At 43.1% G+C, this 19,327-nt stretch overlaps 2 protein-coding genes across 2 annotated transcripts in view; one reads left to right on the top strand and one right to left on the bottom strand.

The window, feature by feature from the left end:
• Nucleotides 1–1,942: 1,942 nt before the first annotated feature.
• On the bottom strand, nt 1,943–4,472 carry Spt-I (serine palmitoyltransferase subunit I). Its single transcript, XM_086974377.1, has one exon. It carries the CDS (start codon nt 4,470–4,472, stop codon nt 3,066–3,068), a length of 1,407 nt encoding a protein of 468 aa, XP_086830503.1. The 3' UTR covers nt 1,943–3,065.
• Nucleotides 4,473–8,538: 4,066 nt separating this feature from the next.
• LOC111253008 (uncharacterized) overlaps nt 8,539–19,327 on the top strand; it is a 168,037-nt gene continuing 157,248 nt past the window's right edge. The window contains exon 1 of the mRNA XM_086974333.1: nt 8,539–9,750. Coding sequence (XP_086830459.1) covers nt 9,598–9,750 — 153 coding nt within the window. The 5' untranslated portion in view covers nt 8,539–9,597. The remainder of the gene's footprint in view (nt 9,751–19,327) is intronic.

The following is a 19,327-nucleotide window of genomic DNA, read 5'->3' as shown; positions in this document are numbered from 1 at the left end:
CATTTACTTTTACGACTCAGCACTTCAAAAGGTAACGTCGAATCTATACTCCAACGACACTTTTTGAACATTTGAAATGAATCGCTGTCGATAAGTTGATCGGTGTCCCGGTATTCAAGTGGATACCTCCAATAGTACGAAACCTTAAAGTAATTTTTGTTTTCATCAAGTTTCTATGATTCCGTTGCTCCTCTTTGTTGAGTCATCGCTCAGAATCCTCCTTTTTATTATATTTGAAACAGTACACAGTGCTTCTCGAGGCCAAGATACCTTATTGTATGCAAAATATGCATGTACATCACCGAAACTTATTGTCGAAAGAAAGGCGTCATTGGGCTTTGGGTTCAAGGGAATCGCGTTCGAAACGGCAGCGAATGCTGACGAGTAGAGACACGCCTCTTTAGATCCCGAAAACTCGGCCACACTTTCCTCAGCCGCCGAATGAGCATTAGTATCAAAAAACCATCGAAGCCCGCGAGTTCCCATGCCGTATTACCGTAGCGTTTCAGTTACCTTTTTGACCTGATAGCCCAAGATAACGACGAATGGTGATATTTGCTTCAAATTTGATCCTTTTTCTGCCAACGACTATTTCTTATTATACGAATTGGCACTCAAATCTCACTAATTATAAGACATATAATTGTAAAACCATAATATATGGATACGCCATAAGGTTGTCTGCTTACCTAACTTAGCTAGCTGAGACCCAGGTGTACCTACAGTATTACGCCGAAGGCCTGAATAGAGATCCAAAGATGCATCCTAAACAAAAAAAAACCCTGGCTAAATTCTGTATTGTATATGACCTCAATAAACTGACAAGATCAATGAGATTCATCAGTTGCGCGATTCATTCCAGTGTCTGGCTATCCGAATCCTACAATGACTCTGCCTTTGGAGAAAGAGCAGTACGTCAGCGAGACAACGACTTTCGTATGCACTACCTTTCCTTTAACTAAAAGAAAGGAACACTTTAATGAGAAAATATTTTTCATACTATTTGTTCATTGGATAACAGCAACCGTCTATGGGATAATATATATACTCAGGGCGCTCGATTGGTGCTTTCTTATACAAATAGGCATAATTTTTGGCCATTTGCGCATATACGATTTATGCTTTAGAGGAGAACGTGCAAGTCGCTATAACCTGCGGTTAACCGGGTTCCTAAAAAATATCAAAAGGGTAAGAATTAATAATTTATTATACACGATAAAAAAGAAAAAAATTAACACCGATCAATCCTATCAGGTTAGATCAATCGCAATCAGTATTGACTAAGTTGTGCTGTTTAGCCTTGGGCGCCTTACTGTGACTGTTGAGTAGTTAGTTAATTGGCTGAATAGCACCGGAATTATCACCACACACGTGTACCGAACATATTGCTTTCAGAGCATGTTTCGGCTGGAAAATGAAATAGAAATTCGTACGAACAGAAACATAAAATGTGGCGAAAAAGGGTGCAAGAACATAAATCCAAATAAATGATTGTACTTCTAGCGGTTCTCTGAATTATTTGTTAATATAAAAATTATTTCTATGATAACAACAAAAGTACAGTTATAATGAAAACCACACATTTTCCTATATGTCTCATGTGACCACAAATATAACTTCACACAGGCTTAAGCTCATTATTGTAAACAGTCATGTAGGGTCAGCCTCATCACTGTCCGCATCAGCCCCGTTTATCTGCCAATAGCCCTCCCTTCTGCTGTTCCGTATTGATTGAACGAAGTGAAAGCATTAAAGTATATTGAACTAGCCGATTATTCTAATCTTTATTCAAATATACTCCAAATACTTCAAATATAATCTTGATTTCCGTAGAGTTTTCACGTACGACATTCACCTTTCGGCAGGTTGACTAAAATTTTAAATCTCAAACATTCCTTATAATGCACCGTAATTGCACATTTGCTGTTAAATACACATTACGTTTATATTTTGAGTATTGTCGTTCTTTATTAGCAAACTTTCGGGTCTTTTTTTTTAGGACTTGTCTGAGATATCTAACTACGTACAGCAACCGCTGTCACTCACATGCGTGCACATACGCGTGTTCTGTTCAGGTTCTTTCGGAGCAAACACCGATCAAAACGCTTTTATTTATTGTGTACTTAAGGGTATCTCTGACATACCCGGTTAACACTCACGCTCTAGAAATTAGTTATTTGCACGAACATTTATAGCAGCACCCAAGTAAATTCAAGCTTTTCCACTCGTAAATTTTTTCGCTATTGTTGTTGTTGTTGTCATACTGTATGAAATCGACCCGGACAAGATGTGCCCTTATACACAAGCAACATATAAGGTCTTGCCTTGTTTCACTTTGGTCATATCACACCAGACGTAGAGTTACCATCCCCACAAAGCATGTTGTGAACTTCGCACAGCTGAGAGTGTTTACCCTCCCGGTTACACAGGTGCAACAATGCCCAATACGGCACATCGCACAATAGCCCATGTGCAGGTTGGCAGTCACATGTATCTCTGGACACTAGTCATGATAATATGCAACAAACATGTTTATATATTTCTATAACTATATGTGTACATCTCTCTATGAATCTGGGTGCAGCAAACACCCAATAAGCAAACAACTGAAGACCGAAACCATTCTGGGAACGGGCGCATCGATTTTTCAGCCATGATAAAGCGATAAGGCACTGGCTAAATGTAATACGATAGATTCGAAACCCTCTCGACTAAAAAGCCAACCAATCTAGCTGCTAGTAAATATCGACAGTTCATTTTACGCAACTGCTAAGGCCATAGTCGCTACTAACTGTAGTGAAATTTGTTCCATTGTGCTATGGACGTAAACAAGTATTGTAGTCCAGCATATCTTTCATCTCATTATTTCACCGTTTACTTAAATCGTCCGTCACTGGCGCACGAATACACGTGGTATACTTCTGAGTTGTACATCTTTAGGCTGGCTAGGCAGAAGGAAAAATTATACCTGTCTCCCGTAGTCATAAAAAAGGTTTCTTGCTAATCATATGCACGTCATTCGTTAAAAATTACACTTGAATAGGCACATTCATTCAGTCACATGTTCACAGAAACTTTCGACAAGCATCCTGTAGAATAGTGATCACATGCTGAATCTCGTCTTGATTTAAAAGGCTACTAACAGTCAGCTTTATCGACGCCGGGTGCTCGAGATGTTCCTTTTCGTCGATATAACGTGCCAGACTGAGCGCGACCCCATGCTCTTCGGCGTATGTGAGAATTTTACCAAGTTTCTCTTGATCGAGCCGGTTCGATGCCTGAGGCTCACTCAAGCAGATGTGTTTCACAGGCGATAACGGATGACTGTCTGTTCGAAGACCGCTGACGTTCGTCGCAAGAAGATTGTGGATCTGCCGTGCATTTTTGCGGAGCTGCTCCAACGATTCGGGTTGATCGGTGATGATGTCGAGGTGCGAGAGTGTGACGACGGCTTGCATCGGTGGGAGCGATGCTGAAAAGCAATAACCAAGACCACATAAACGTTGGTGTTCCATGAGGAAGTGCGATCCACAAAGGAATCCTCCGTAGCTTGACACGGCATGTTCGAGCGTCGAGCTCATAAGATCAATCTCTGAGTTCGGCACTCCAAAGTGCTCACGGACTCCCTTGCCAGTTTTGCCTAAAACTCCGAATGATAGCGATTCGTCAATGAAAAGTCGACACTTGTAGCGTGCGCGCAACTTCACCATTTCCGGTAGGTTGACTAAGGTGCCGGTGTTCATGTAAATACCTTCAAGTATAAGGAAACGCCGAATAATCTTAGCCTTCTTAGGGTTCTGGCGATCGCGTCCATCTTGAGCTATCAGGAGTCGTTCAAGATCTGCGGGATCATTATGCTTGAAAAAGTAGACAGTGCTACGAGAAGCTACAATGCCCTGCTGTATTGAGAAATTCACTTGTTCATCAGCGAAGATCACGTCATGCGGCTTTGAATACGACGGAATACCACTGGAAATAGCCGAAAAACCGTACGAGTACAGACAAGCCTCTTCTACACCCATGAATTGGGCCAGACGAGCCTCGAGCCCAAGGTGGACATCAGCTGTGCCATAGAAACCTCGTGGACCACACGATCCTACACCATAATTCTTCAAGGCTTTAGTCGCAGTCTCGTTCGAATCCTCGCGATCAGCTAAGCCAAGATAGTTGTGTGTAGCCAAATTGAGTAAACGCTTACCGTCGATCGTGATGTATTTACCGATACGCCCCGATATCACTCGCGGATTTAGCGCATAATGATCCTTCTGTACCTTACCGAACAACGGCTCGGGCTCGAAATCGGCCAACACCTGAGCCTTCTCTGCTTCGGTCATCCGACGCATCTGTGATTCGTGTGAGCCCGGTCCCTTTCTCAGTGTCCACACAAGAAGAAGCACTATGCTCAATTCGAATGCAAGCTGCGCTGACGGGGCTGAATATACCGACTCGGCGTACTCGAAAAGTGTCTCCATAATTCTCTTTTCTCGTTGCTCGCGTGGTGCAGCACTGCGTGATACAGTCGATCCACGCTTCACTTAACAGCCTCTCATTGAACTGCTCGCACTGGTACGTCTCTTCCACCAGCCAATTTACCCCGGCCGTCAACGCCGCTCGCCTGGCTGTTGACTCTAGGATTTGCGATTTCTGGCAATTGCTGATTAATGATAACACCCTCCGCGTGGCCACTTGTGGTAAAACTGCAACAAGTCTGCTTAATCACCCACCGAAAGAAGCTGCTGGAGGGATTGCTGTCGGCAAGTAAAATTTCCAGACGTCGCTCGTTGATGCTTGCTAGGGAGAAGCTTGCGGATGTGGCTGGCTCATAACCTCGACGAATTTCGCTGACTGAACATAGTTCGACTGGTCCACAGTATAGTGAAGCGGACACAAGGGTCAAAGGAGTTCCTGTGAATGCTAATACGGGGCTCTAGCGATTACCGAACCGTAGAAAATTATGGATTGAGCAGAATTCTCAATGTGGTACCAGCTGCTACTGTGGCATCGCTATTGCGCTGTGATTTCTCTACGCGCTAATTGTCACTCGCCGAGTCTATCCTCTGCGCGATGGAGTTTCTCGATTAAATTTCCATTCGCAAACATTCGCAACCTAGAACACAAAAGCCAGAAAAGAAAAGAGGCATATTGGTTAGTTCATGGTCACTACCGGAAGCTCTCATAGGTAACGTATCATATAATATTTTTCGTAACAACAATAAAAAAATTAGAGGAAAATCATTTAAAAACAGAAGTCACTTCCGCATACAAGTCAGCATAAACAATCTTCACTCGTGAAGAACATAAACGCGACAATTGTATATGTAACCGTAAGGCTCTGCGTATCTGGGTCATTCTGGATTGGCATTGTTATCTGGGTCTTAGTTAAGTCAAGGTGAGGTACAGAATCTCGTCCTAGTATTAGATTGGAGGAATTCAGATTATGAAAACGCTATCAGAACTGATATTAAATCGTTTATGTAAAAGATATTATTCTAGAGACCTTCAAGCTACAACTTGAGAAAGCATATTAGAATACGTGTCCATACAATTGAAAGTACTGTCATTAGTTTTATCGCTAATTAGCACTAAGTGCCGCAAAAACAGTGACTGTCTCAACTGCCGTAAATGATTCTAGCGGAATGAGTCCTAATACCATAATAAGGGTTATACCGACAACACAAACACAGTCCAATCGAAGGCCAATCCGTGGATAACATTTGTATGATAGAGTTACAGTTATACAAATTACCGTATTGTCTTCTTTTTCAGAGCCACCGGGCACGGAGTCCATTGAGCAGACAACGATGTTTACAAACAATGGCCCGTTCTCCTGGCGACCAATCGGTTGTAGCCCTCGCGAAAAGGACGCGCTATCGGACAGAATCGAATAGAAGCTAGTTATGCTGAAAGAGCGAAAACAGCAGTTCGTATCTGACTGTGAGAGTAAAGCTGAGGCGTTAGAATGTTTGCGTGTCTAGTAAGTCTAGGTACCAATTACGAGTATATGGATTCACTAATTTAATGGTTCACTATTTTAACTATTTCCCCTGGTAGAATTACGTAACTCGACATTATCGGACCCGTTTTGGTTAATAAAATGTCTATTCGAAGATTTTATAGAGTAATTTATCATATAAGGATTTTATTCTTCTATAGCATGCTTACGGTCTATAGGTACTAGGTGAAAATCTATTTAAATTTTAACAGTAGTCTTTCATTACGCATATAAATGAGGACTCCTCACAATATGGCAGCTCGAAAAGTTCCAATAAGGCAAACGTACTCGTTCCAAGAATGCCGTTATTATAATCGTACGGGTAAACAAATATAAATTATAAATTAAATTATTCACAATATTTACATTTAAATCAATTTTAAATGTACATTTCTATCAAACGATGGTGTACAACTATCTACACCTGACTACCCCCTCAGTCCGTTCAGCGTTATCACGATTTTTTAGAACGTATTACCAAAATACCAAATGGTTGTTATAACTTATTGAAACCGATGTAGTTACATACAGTGAATAAAGAAGAGAAAAAATAAAAAAATAGTACAAAACATATGTAGAATAATTTATATATATATACACAAGATTAATTATAATTTATATTAAAATATATTTAAATTTATTTACATATTCAAGAGATCCCACTAGCGTCTAGCCTTTCCGTCAAATGTAGACAAAACAGTAAAGCAGTTCTCTGCGAATATACGAATTACCTACTTTCTTGCACCTGCATTTAACCATTGTAACTCAACTCTACGAAGTCTTGGGGTCGTCCAAATCAAACACTACCCAACTATTCTAATTGTACCTACTACGACTTTCACTATACTCCATATACGTAATTAGATTAATTTTGCATTCGAGGTATGTTTGATCATCAAACGGTCCACGATTGCAACGCCTTAGCTAGACACCCTGTTGGCGTGTGTCGATAGGCAAAGTAGTCGGGTCGACTGCGATCAATATACCGGTGCATATCTACCTATAAACTGCTCAGTAGCCAACATTCAAAAAAACCTAACCTTCCTTTGTCCTCTCTCTCAATATTTCGACCTTTAAGGGTGCAAGTTTGTGATTAATGAATCATTACTCGGCATAACGACGGATTGAATGCATTGTATGTTCACATGAATCGCTACCATTCTATTCGTTTGGACAAATCCACAAATATCTCATTGAGAGCGTAGCTAACTCGCAACTGTCAAACAAAGCAACGAAATGCGTCTCGAGGCTTTGCCAACGTCACGCGACGGTGGACAACAGCCCGCTGTGCTGGGTCGGGCCGTTGTCTGCACAGTTAATTATGCGACGTTCAAACAACGTATCACTCGTGGCAAGCGGCCGGTACTCGACCATCCAGCCACTCCCTTTAGCTATATTGTGCACTCAGAGGCTTTTTATTGATTCCCTTTGCCTGCGAGATCTGTATGTCGGCCCTGTTACAATGCCATGGCTGCTAGAGCACTAATAAGACTGGTGGCGCCATCGGTGATCATGTAGTAAATCTTTGAGCTCGCTTTCTCTCCCATTTCGTCTTTTTCACTCTGCCGTTTAGGCTGTGCACAGCGAAGCACAGAGATACCTTTTCTAAGCAGAGCGATACCTTTTCTTTCGGACGACAACCCCTGTGGCTGTCTGTCTGAATGGCGTCGGGCTGGGTATAGAACAGAGAACGCTACTCGAAATTGGCGCTGCAGCAGTTGATTTGGTTAGCGATGTTACTGTTACCGGCGATCCTCATAGTGGGGGCGTAGGAAAGGGGCATCGAACATCGTAATAGCCCTGAGTTCGAGGCACAGAATGATTTCTGTTCCTATGTACTTCAATCGTTCTTTTCCTTCTTTCCTCTATTAAATGCCAATAGAGTCGACGCAAATTGGTACACAATAGAAAAACGCTCAATTGCATCAGTGACGACTACACTGAGCCATATATCTAGGGGAATTTTCCCTATACGAGCACACATCGTCAATACGCTATTCTGTACAACTAACAACCCGGTTCGCTTGTACGTAGGATTTGTTCCGTCGTCAAATGGTTGCCGAAGGCAGGCCGGCCGGCCGGCATCCCACTGTCTGCCATATCTGATAGGCTTTGTACAGCATACAAATCACAACACTACAATATAGTTATCCCTATGGATAACAGCAGAAACTGTAAATAATCAATTTTTTGCATCTCGATTTATTTCACCCTATATGATACAATGCATTACAGTAGTTTAGGACATGCAGCGTGCTGTCAGGCTACTGAGATCAATCGAAACTGAATCAAAGCAACCAGGACCTACAACAATCGCAAACGCAATTACTCTGCCAGACACATCAGGGACTAACACCGGCAGAATCAACCGTGTGCTGGCGCATAGCCATCAACGATGGCTACGGGCGTCAGCAGCGTCGAACAGCATCAGCAGCGCAGCTCAGCATAAAACGCGAAGAGGGGCGCTGGTCGGTGCGCCTCTCCACGCGAAATGCCGCAGTTACTATAATGCCAATACGTAGCTGTCGTGAAGGCTCCAATGGCGACTGCGGCGGCAGAGCAACGTCAACCAGTTGGGCTTCTCTCTGTGGCCAGTTTTGTCTCGGGCGCCAGATCGAGCGACGGATCGTCACCGCTTCGGCGGTAGTGGAACGGGTCGGACCAGAAGAAACTTGCCTTTCGCTCGAAATTCAAGTTGTTTAAACAGAGTGGCTTGGTCTGGATGACGAAGTTTAACACGCTCCAGGGAAAGAGATGCGAGGACACTAGCAAAAACTAATAATAAGGATTTGAAGCAAAAACTTCATGAAAAAGTTCAGTTAATCATTATGTTCAGTTAGGAAGTGGGTAGAACCACTGAGGCAAAATTCAAAAAGAACACTGGAACGAGATGCAGAAGTTGAGAAGCTCGTAGTGCGATAGGGCGCGTCCTGGTGTTGGCAAACGGCGACATACATACAAAGCATATAAGTGCAGTAGAGATTGGTCTGTATTGGCTATCTGAACTATAAGCCAATATTTGGAAAGAACAAGCCATAAACGTGTTTTTGTTGGAGTTAGCTAATTCATTGGAGATTCATCGCCTCTGCAGGCTGGTCAGCTGTCGCCTAGGTAACCGCAGTGAAGCGCATAGTTTTGGTTGATAAAGCAATAAGAAAGGTGAGCGGAGTTCGACACCACATGCACTACTGCTTAACCTTAACTTATCACGCTACCGGGAGACAACTTGATACTCGTGAGGATTGTTTGCCAAGCGAATACTTACGGAAGGAGAGAAGTAAGAGGACTGGCGATGATCTAACTTGATTCTCAAACTTTCTCATCAACATACTTCGTACAGCACTAGTGGACACTTATCGAACGGTGCAATGTGTAATCTGGATTAACAAATTTCTATTTGTATCTACACGCTTGTTTAATATTTCTACGGATGAATCATTTGTGACTTGTATTCATGTTCATGGTGGTGGAAGTGGTGAAGGTTCAATAATCGACAATTTGTGTTTCCAGAACACTTCTAGTGATTATTATCTATATAGTAATAGTGACGGTATAATATCGTATCGTAGTGGAAACGTGAGGGTGCACCCCACGGTGCGGCGACGATGACTTCGGGTCGACTCGTCATCGTCCAAAATGGACAGAGTCAAACGTACGAACGTCCTGAACATTTACACGACCAACATCAGCTGGAGCAGCTCCAACATGGGCTCCATGCTGGCGAACTTCACGTCGTGCAGAGTCCATCAACCTCTGAGGTAAAACAGCAGGAGCCCTAGGAAATTAGCTATCGATGTTGCCAGATGAAGAGGAAGAAATCTTGCACAGTTTCAATCTTATGGCATCGTTTAACCCATGAAGTGATCCTCTTTTCGTCCATAAATTATCTCGTACATTTCGTGTGTGAAACTTTCTGCCTTCGGCATGCTTGCGTGGTATAGAAGTTGTTCTTTGACTCGTGAAGTCGCTAAGTCCTATTGTGTGGTTTTTTGAGAGAATCGACATACTTCACTGAGGATCAACAGGGTTAGACAGTAGTTGTAGATAAAATTACAGACGATCGTGTGGCAGCCGCTAGTGATAGCGTACTCAATATACAATCAAGCATTTCATGTCTGATATCTACTATTTAAGCCCTCAAGCGTCGCTTCAGATGGCTGGCTTCTATCATCATGACACACAGAATGTCTACACCGAGATTCAAACCTAGAAAACCATGTATCCCTGAGCTTAATCCGCAAGCCATTGTTCAGTTTGTTGCCTCTGCATTATCACTGCTTATTTAGTCTGACATTATGAGGTGGGTCGCTCGCGGAAGGACAGTCAATCATATGCGATAGTATTAGACCAACATAACATTAGCGGACCTAGGCGGAAACCTAACTGAACCTCGTTGTACAAATTCCTTAAGGCTATGATGTGGAAAATAGGCCAAAACGAAATTGATTTGGCGTCCAAAAGATATGTTCTTAATTATCTGTTTACGTTACCGGAGAGCTTACGCTGGTTTCGGTTGGGGTCTTCAGTAGCAATCTCCGCATAGTAAGCAATATTCGACGAGTGCTTAAAGCTGCACTTACAAAGAGATGCTGGGTACATTTAAACGTGCTTGGAAAGGCCGTTTGCATGTATCGATAATCAAAGCTAGTTACAAACGGTCTTTTTTTGAAGCATAAGCTGAAGCGACATTAAAAATAGTTAAAATGTATTGGCGCACTGTAAATGAGATATAACGGTTTAATTTTGATATGACGCTTTCATTATGATAGCCGTATTTCATATATTCTATGTACTGTTGACTAAAAAATTGTACACAAATACTAACAATAACATCCACTATCTAACTATTAAGCCAACTGTATACTAACGGTACCATTAAACGCACCATTAAAAATTGATGATTATCGTTATCGAAATGAGCTACAACGAGATTGAATTGCTGCAATTGGCAGACGACTTGAAAGCTTTACAGACAAAATGGACGGCCGGATGACCGTACACCTTAGTTTGCCGCCTCATGATACCTAGTTTACTATTTCGGCCACATCTAGCTTTCGAGGATTTGCTTTCTTCCGTAAGTGACAAGTTAGCGTTGTTTTCCTTGAACGTTTAGCTCTATCAGAAAGCTATCATTAGGATCGGAGCCCGTTACATCTCTTCATATTTCGTTTTCCTTTTTGGCGGAGTGTGCGTAGTGCCCCGAGACGAACGCACTGCCAGGGAGCGTCGCCTTTTGCGACAATGATGGCGCCTACAGAATCGTGCCCCTCTGGGGCGGACAAGGATCTTCGCTTAGCTGAAAAGGGCAAACTGTTCATGTTTCGATGGAATCCTCTACCTCTCCGACAGCTAACTTCGGCTGCTTATGACTTTCCTTGTGCTTTGGAACAACCAGCCAACGAGCTCCGCTGACGAATCATCACGGCCTCCGTCCCTCCTCTCTACTCCATAACTCTTCTTTTCTTTTGCTTGCCAGCTTAGGCCGTGGCGTAGCGGTTTGTCTCGAGCATCCATGCAATTCTCGGTGAGCAGGTGCGCTCATTTTTCGGACTCGCGGCAAACTTCCCGGTTGGTTCTAGGCCTAAGCCCAACGTCGGCTGCGTCGCCAGTGCCTGTATTTATAATGGCCAATAATTCTAAATGGCGATAATGGCCAATAATTTCGTGGAAGGAACGGCGGTAAGCAGACTCATTGTCTGACCACTCTGACTGGAAAAGCGATGTATCTGTCGGGCTTCGAGCTGCCGATGCTTGGTTATGAAAAACTGAGCAAATGTCCGAATACGAGTTCCGATCGAGTGATCAATGAACGAATGATTCGCTGAAAGAAGTAACCAGTAGCTTTTGTTTCATGTTTGGGTCACTTCACTCAGTCTGAAGTTCGTGGCTTATCCATGCATCTCTTTGTCTGGTTGTTTAAGGCGATCTTTGTGTCACCTACGGTCTATGGCAAACAATGAATCCATTCGGTCGCTGTGTTTTTGGAACAATGTTAGCGTTGTTGCTATAGTTATAATTGTATCAGCCAATATAGCTTCCACGTCTTTCACTACGATACGAACTATAATAATTATAAAAGAAATATTCATACTATAAACAGAATCACATTATAGCACAGGCGTGTTGACGTTCGCTGACTATGGCCGGAGCTAAACGTTACGCTACGTTGTTAGGCGCTTTCCCGCCATTTCTAAGCATTATGATTTGCCCACCGCGGGTATCTTTACTAACTAGAAATTACAGCCCGAAATACGACTGACTAGCAGTATCAAAAAAGCTGACAGAGAGCGATTTTGGACGCGCGTCCACTCATCCATTTTAAGCGTCACCATGGCAGGATTGAAGAGACAAACTTCATAGAGGAAGTTTGTGAAGTATCTAAAATAAATGTATCGAGTTTTACGTTTGGCATTGCCATAGACAGCTTGTGCTTTATGTGAGATTACTGAACCTCATGCCTGCTATTGATATCAATGGACAGCAACATCGTCATCATTGTTGATAAGAGCTTCAGCTCTGACCAAGGACCACACGTCGACCCGGTGTGCTCAGAAGGCTAGACGCACAGTATCACTCGAACGTCTTCTTTTTTACTGATTGATGTTGGAGGGAATGAATAGCTGAAACGTCGCTTAACCACCGGTACATGGACTTGGTAGTGTGGATGCCTAGTTGTCATTGGCATATGTCATTGACTTGGCTGACACGAGCGTTGCTGATGGACACGAGCGTTTGCACAAGCACCGTTTTGTCGCAGAAAAGGTCGCGTTGAACGCTTCACGCTAAAGCGAAGCCGCTTTAGGGAAGTCGGTCTGTTCGTTTGGGTAAAAACACCCTCATTTTTTCTGAGCGCCAGTTCAACGGCTTCCTGGCTTTTCCTAGAGGCAATACGACGCAAAATAGCCTGGCACCTTTGAGCAATTTTGGCACGCCTCTGAGAAGTACCATACTTCTACTCGAAGTCGTGTATAAGATTTTAATACCGTCACAGGATTATGCCAATGTCCTGCGAACTGCAGTGTAAGCCCGCACACACATAAACAGCACAGGCCACTCAGCTTCTTCTCACGTACGGCTTTGATGGCCGTCGAAGATTTTGTCTTACTCACGAAACTTTTTTTTGACCAAAAGGAAAACCAATCCTTGTTTCAATAGCAGATGTGACACTATCAATAGTTGCAGCGTTCCCCATTATAGCTATATCTGTACCCGCGGTTTACATGGCGGAAGCTCACGATTCTTCGCGTGGCGAACGAGGCTCTCCAAAAACACATTATATATACATACATAGATTGAAGTGGCACTCGACTGCTTAGCTCTGTGTTGACGTGACGATTATGGGGCTATTTTCGCTCGCGTCGTCTTTACGTGGTCAGTCACAGATAGCTCGCAGTGGGCCACGCGACTTCCGCACGGTATAACTTAATGCCGTTGCAGAACTTGCAGCAGCAGCCGCCGCCGCCGCCTTGTTGACACGATACAACAACAAAACGGATTGCGGCGAGGACCACAACCACAGCATCAATAATAACAACAGGACAAACAACCAGACGCTGGTCAATACGTGTGAACATAAACAAGATCAAGTGTAAACGCAGCGAATTTTTAGCGTAGTCAATATTAAGATCGGTTTCAATTATATTTGATTTATGTCACTCGCCAAAAATCACCTTGTGCATATCCTACATAGCAGAGGCTACAGGCATTCATACGAGATAGCCAGAATGTCGCACGTGGCTAATGGGCTGGGCTAGGTTTGACTGGCTTAAATTGAGCTGGGCTGGGCGGAACTTAAAACTAAGCTGAACTGGGCTGCCATGGACTGGGCCAGATGTGACCAGGCGAGCAAAGCACCGACAATGGACCACAGCTTCTGTGGCAACAATGACCCAGCGTAAGGATGTTTTTGTTTATGTATTGAGTTCTATCGCTCTGGTCGTCGGCACCGCATCTGGTCTGTTTCTCTATAGTGAACACAGTAGCAGCTCTACGTAGACGACACGACGTCAACCAAGCTGTTGGGCTGGCGCGCGGTCAAGCCAGTTGTCCTGCCACAGACGAGTCGTTACCAATTTGACAGGCTGTAGCGACTACGGCGCGGAAAGAATAACAAGCAACCATAGAGTAATGATGGCAGGATACACAAAGTAGAGTTAAAGTTCAACAGGTTTCAACAACGGCTATTGGGGCCGCGTTGCTACTACTGTAGGGGGACATTTACAAAAAAAAAAAAAGAGGCCTGTCATCGCATGCTGTGTCAGCCACCATTGAGAATCGCCGGACGCTTGGCTCGGGCGTCGGATCAGTGTCAATGATGATGATGATGGCAATGTCGGTTACGATAGAGGCGAGCGCGCAAGATCCACAGTCGTGTCGCATTTGCTGCTGCAGCAATCAATGTTTATTTATTACTTCCGACTCGATCATCGGGGCCCATTTGGACAAGCCTCACGCGGGGTGCATGTGTTTATGAAAATGTAATTGACGGCCAGCTAGTTACTGGCTAGATTTGTCTGTCCGTCTGCAAATTTGTTTGGGTAAATATCTGGGCGTTTCGTGAGCGCCATGATCGATACTGAAATTAGCGTAATGCATTGTTAGTGCGGTTCGGTAGTATGTCTTTGACGAACGAAGATGTGGTTGATGTAGTTTGATGGTGTGGTTGTTGTTGTCGATAGAGCAGAATAAAAATAATCGAAGTGCAGCGTCGGCTGGTTTGACTCGCGTGAAAGTCGCGCATGCTTGAATGGCCGGGTACAGGACTATTGCTACGCGGTTCGGACGATCGACTTCATGAGGACTAGATGCGAAGAGCACCGAGTGCAGAATTAAACCTATAGGCATAAGTGCGCATTGATCGTTGAGAATACAACGGTCGATGACGCGAATGTAAACAGGGCGCATGAAAGTGCTGCTGGTAGCTATGGGATCGCCGCTGATGAAAGTTAGCTAGTAACAGATAGATTAGGAATGGAATAATAGGCATTGTGAAGGTTGCGTGATTTCAAAGCAGTCAATATGGTACCGCTTTGAAACAATCATCAGCGCCACTATTATAACGTAATTAAAGCTTCGTTCGTATAGATATTCCATAATGTCGATGTGCTTTAGACGCTCGTGACGCTACAGCGCACAATACGACCAGAGGCCTTCCTAATGGTTACGCTATACTCATACCGTTGACCGCTGGAGCTGCTCGGAGGAAGGACTCGTCCCTGAACGCTATATTCAAATGCTTCACGTTAGTTTAAAGGCAGACATTATCGGAAACCTGCACATGTTTCAAATACCACAACGGTTGCTGGAAATGGTAAAATTTCATTGATAACAAGCGATCGTTTTGTAGAGAGACAGGTCAGTTGTATAGTTAGTTAAGTCTGATTTCAGGGATGGAAGACGAATCAATGTGAGCTAATAGATATAGTTACATTCATTGTGCATATTATACTTTGCTCATTGCAAACCATGCACGGATTCTTACGCCAACTTAGACAGACTTACGTCGTATACATTATAAGTATCGGAGAAGTTTTATGTCTGTATTATGGTAATGCTAAAGTTTCAAAACACATCTATAAAAACACATCTATATATATATATATATATATATATATATATATATATATAGAATAGCTCACCATCGACTCAGTGATTTATTAACATTGTTTTTCGATAGTGTGTTTGAAAGTTTCCGTTTAGTTAAAAGAAATGCTTACTCGATAGGCTTTAGCCTGTTCTCATCGACGCTTTCATTTTAAGTGCTGATTGACAATTGAATCCGCACCGAATTGAGGTGCCATTAATTATTTTTGAACGTCTATGGTACTTAGATGAATATAGGTCTGGTGCACCGGGAACAGCTGAGAACAACGAATTCTTGCACCGAAACCGCACGTTTCACCAATCAACAAACAACTGCCAGATAAATTCGTATGAGCGCCTCGTTAACCGCATCGGCGAAGAGTTTAGGTATGACGTGTTTGCCTAGTGAAGATATACATCTATACAAAGTAGATAAAGTTCTATGATAAAACTTGCGATTGAGTTTCAAGTTATTGTAGGCTCAAAGGCCTCACTGCTCGGAGGAAATCCAAGAGCAGTTGACGAGCATAGTATTGAGGCGTCATTGAGACGTATTACCGATTAATATAGGCAATCAATTTTGTTCGCAAGTAGAAAACTCTGGCGGGCTGATCTAACGGAAAATTGATTGAATTTTAGAGTTGTGTCATCCATAAGAGAAGATGCCCATTACGCATTCGGTACCGAACACTTCGGCTGGTGGCATGACGTGTCGCCTTGCCAGGCTAGCCCGAATGTTCTGCGCACAACAAGAACATACATGAAAGTACCAGTTGATGACTTTATATAGTAGCCATGTATAGGTAATCTTTTAATTCTGCAACCAGCGAACAGGGTTTATATCTAATAATACTTCGGATAATAGTTATCGATCAGTCCAAATTTAATTTGCTCAAGCAGGAAGACGCGCTTATTTTATAGTAATAATATTAACAATGATATTTACAACTGGGATAGTTAGAATCAGAATGGTACCGGTTGTAGCTAGAGAAATGATCTGTGCTCGTTCTAAATCGCAGAAATACAGTTAGATGGCTCTAAACGTTCTGACCGTTTCAACATCATTCACTAATTAAACTGCTAACGGACACTATGTAGCGCCTTATTCAATTCAGATGAGTGAATACGTGAACAGACAAAAGAAGACGCCGACAAAATTTGATTTTTTATTTCAAGCACGAGGTGCAGCACCTCTGTGATATTGTCTCATCTCGTATTGATTTTGAGACGGCTTCCCTTTCCCTCTCAAAAACCACCCGAAGCGCCTACCATACCCGGTAATTTACGCTCTTCAGGTTTACTATGGAAGAAAATAATGCCTATATACCTAATTAATGTTTTATTTGGTAGTTTCCTTTGATGGCTGTGAAGTGTAAATATCACGCAATCGCCCCGAAGCATCCGTTCCATTCAGATCCATTGTATTCCAGGTTGCTCACCTCGTTTTCTTGTCATCCCAGTACCACGGGATGCATGTCTGTGGTCAGCAAACACGCACCGTTTCCATCCGTCCAAAACGGCCTCGATAGAGATACGTGTGCAGATTCCGCCGGCTGACGCATGCTGCTTTACGCTAGCAGCCGTCGAGTTTACTTTTAAAAGCACCATTGGATTAAGCGGTTTCAGTGCAGAAGTAACAGTAGTGAAGATTCAAAAAATCAGTCAACAATCGAAAAGTTATTGATATAGCCGCGAGATGCAGCAGTACGTGTATTCCTTTTTCCTGTCGTAAGAATCCACGTGCGATTGTTGCTTCATTGTACGCTCAAACGTGGGCTTATTGACAAATTTATCGAATAATATTAGCAATGATATAAAGCAGGAGTTACAAGGACACTGCTTGCAGCAGCCTTAGGCGAAAGATAGCAGCGGCGATCGAGAGTATAATGTGTAAGGACACTTGTAAGAGTTAAAATAAATCAACTACTCTGAGGGGCCTCTGCTGTGGATTAATATAGACGGCAAAGATCTTGGCCATCATGCGATTGTGTTAACCATAGACGGGCGCGGTGGGCGTCACTAATCACACGAGTGCACCACCACTGTGCCATGTACGGTTGCTCAAATTGAGCGCTCCGCCTGTACCCCACCGAGAGCCGATAAAACTGTTCATCATAGGCGAGCTGTTTAACGGGACGTGCCATTGGATACTGCTAGTGCCCCCCAGAATTCGAATGGTATAGGACTACATGAGATAAACAAACTGGCCACCGCATACAACGACAATAATAATAATATGTGCGTTATACTTAAACAAAGTGAGTGGGAGACATTTCGGTATATTCATAAACCACCACGTTTTACTGATAAGACGATCGTTCAATGCCGAGGCGTCATTCTGATCAGATACAGGGAAAGAGAACGAAATCATAGTGGTACAAATATCCGTTTCTCTGACAATGGGTGAATCTAATTTTATCCGGATTTTCATTGTTTGTAAATAGAAGAATACGATACAGACTTGACAAATGTCGATGCTTAAGGTTAAGCGAGCTGAGAGGGATTAAACTACAGATATCGTTTAGAAATACAGAGGTGTCACCAAGAGTTTCCTGGTATGAATTATTACGTTTGTCGATAGGTAACATCGCAGGAGATGATGCTGAGGCGGCAGAAGGCCTGTATCATATTATATATGTAACGTTGGATAGCTTGCGTGTTCGAATCTGGACAATTGCGCAAGTGATTTCTACGCAGATCCTTCTAACGAAGAAAATTTTTACACAGTGCACACATTTTACAGCGTTTGTAGCAGTGAAGTCCGAGGATATGCAAGGGTCGGAAGCTGTGAGACGCTCGATGACGAGTGTCGGCCAATAACAATGAAGAATAACATGAAGTATTACACTGATCACAAAAAGTTTATCAGACTAATTGGAATTGATGCATGGTGGAACCAACGTGTGCATCTATACGCGATCTTTTTTCCGGCATATTAATTCACCGGCAGGAGCGCTCCAGCAAATTCGGTTGGGTCCCCAGCTAACACCTCCGTATATTTCGGGTCAATGAACTGGCCAAGTTTAATATAAATTTCAACGGCTTCAAGCAAGTAACTGTTCTTCCTCTCCCCCGCTAGTCGCAGATGGCACAAAAAATAGTGTGCATCATTACTTCGTCTCTACGTACAACGGTAGCGTGAGAAGTAGCATCCCTCGAAACGTATCGACCATGAGTGGATTTTTTCGTAAATCAAACGCGAATCGATAGAAGCGTACGCAGCGATAAGAGCATCGAAAATATCCCGTTCCACTCCGCATAAACCACTGTTTATTCGTTCCTTCGGTAGATTGCTTTTTTATGTAGATCTCTTCCCGTTTCGCCGAAGTGTCCTAGATTATTTTCATTAACTTAAGCCTACTACACCCTGTATGCCGGCGATTACAGATAAGATACACATATTCACCTAAATACACATGCATAACAAACTAGTGCGTCGAAAGGACTGAACATAAGCTATAAATATTACCACTAGAGAAGACAACGAGTTGATTACGCGAACCTTCCCTCCGTCTTTCTTCGAGAGTCCTTGCATTGCCTTCGCTTGGCAGACGTTCACAAGCAGTTGTTATAGCTTCTGTCGCTGTGTGTTGAGTGTTTATAATTTAATTAAGCTTGGGTGGGAGATGGGTTGTGGGGGCAGTGGTGAACTAGAATAGACAAATCGGAAAGAGCACAATTGAAGCTGTTGATACGTTCCTATACGACGATGACGCTGAGGCTGGCTATAGTTTTGGAAAGCGGAGCAAATCA

This window comes from Varroa destructor, unplaced genomic scaffold (assembly GCF_002443255.2).
Source record: "Varroa destructor unplaced genomic scaffold, Vdes_3.0 BEIS01000001.1, whole genome shotgun sequence".
In the NCBI taxonomy this organism is placed as follows: Eukaryota; Metazoa; Arthropoda; class Arachnida; order Mesostigmata; family Varroidae; genus Varroa; species Varroa destructor.
This window is presented reverse-complemented; position numbering and strand designations above follow the sequence as displayed.

Bases quoted from the DNA above. Each gene is read 5' to 3' on its own strand.
- Spt-I (XM_086974377.1), bottom strand. From the start codon at position 4,472: ATGGAGACACTTTTCGAGTACGCCGAGTCGGTATATTCAGCCCCGTCA.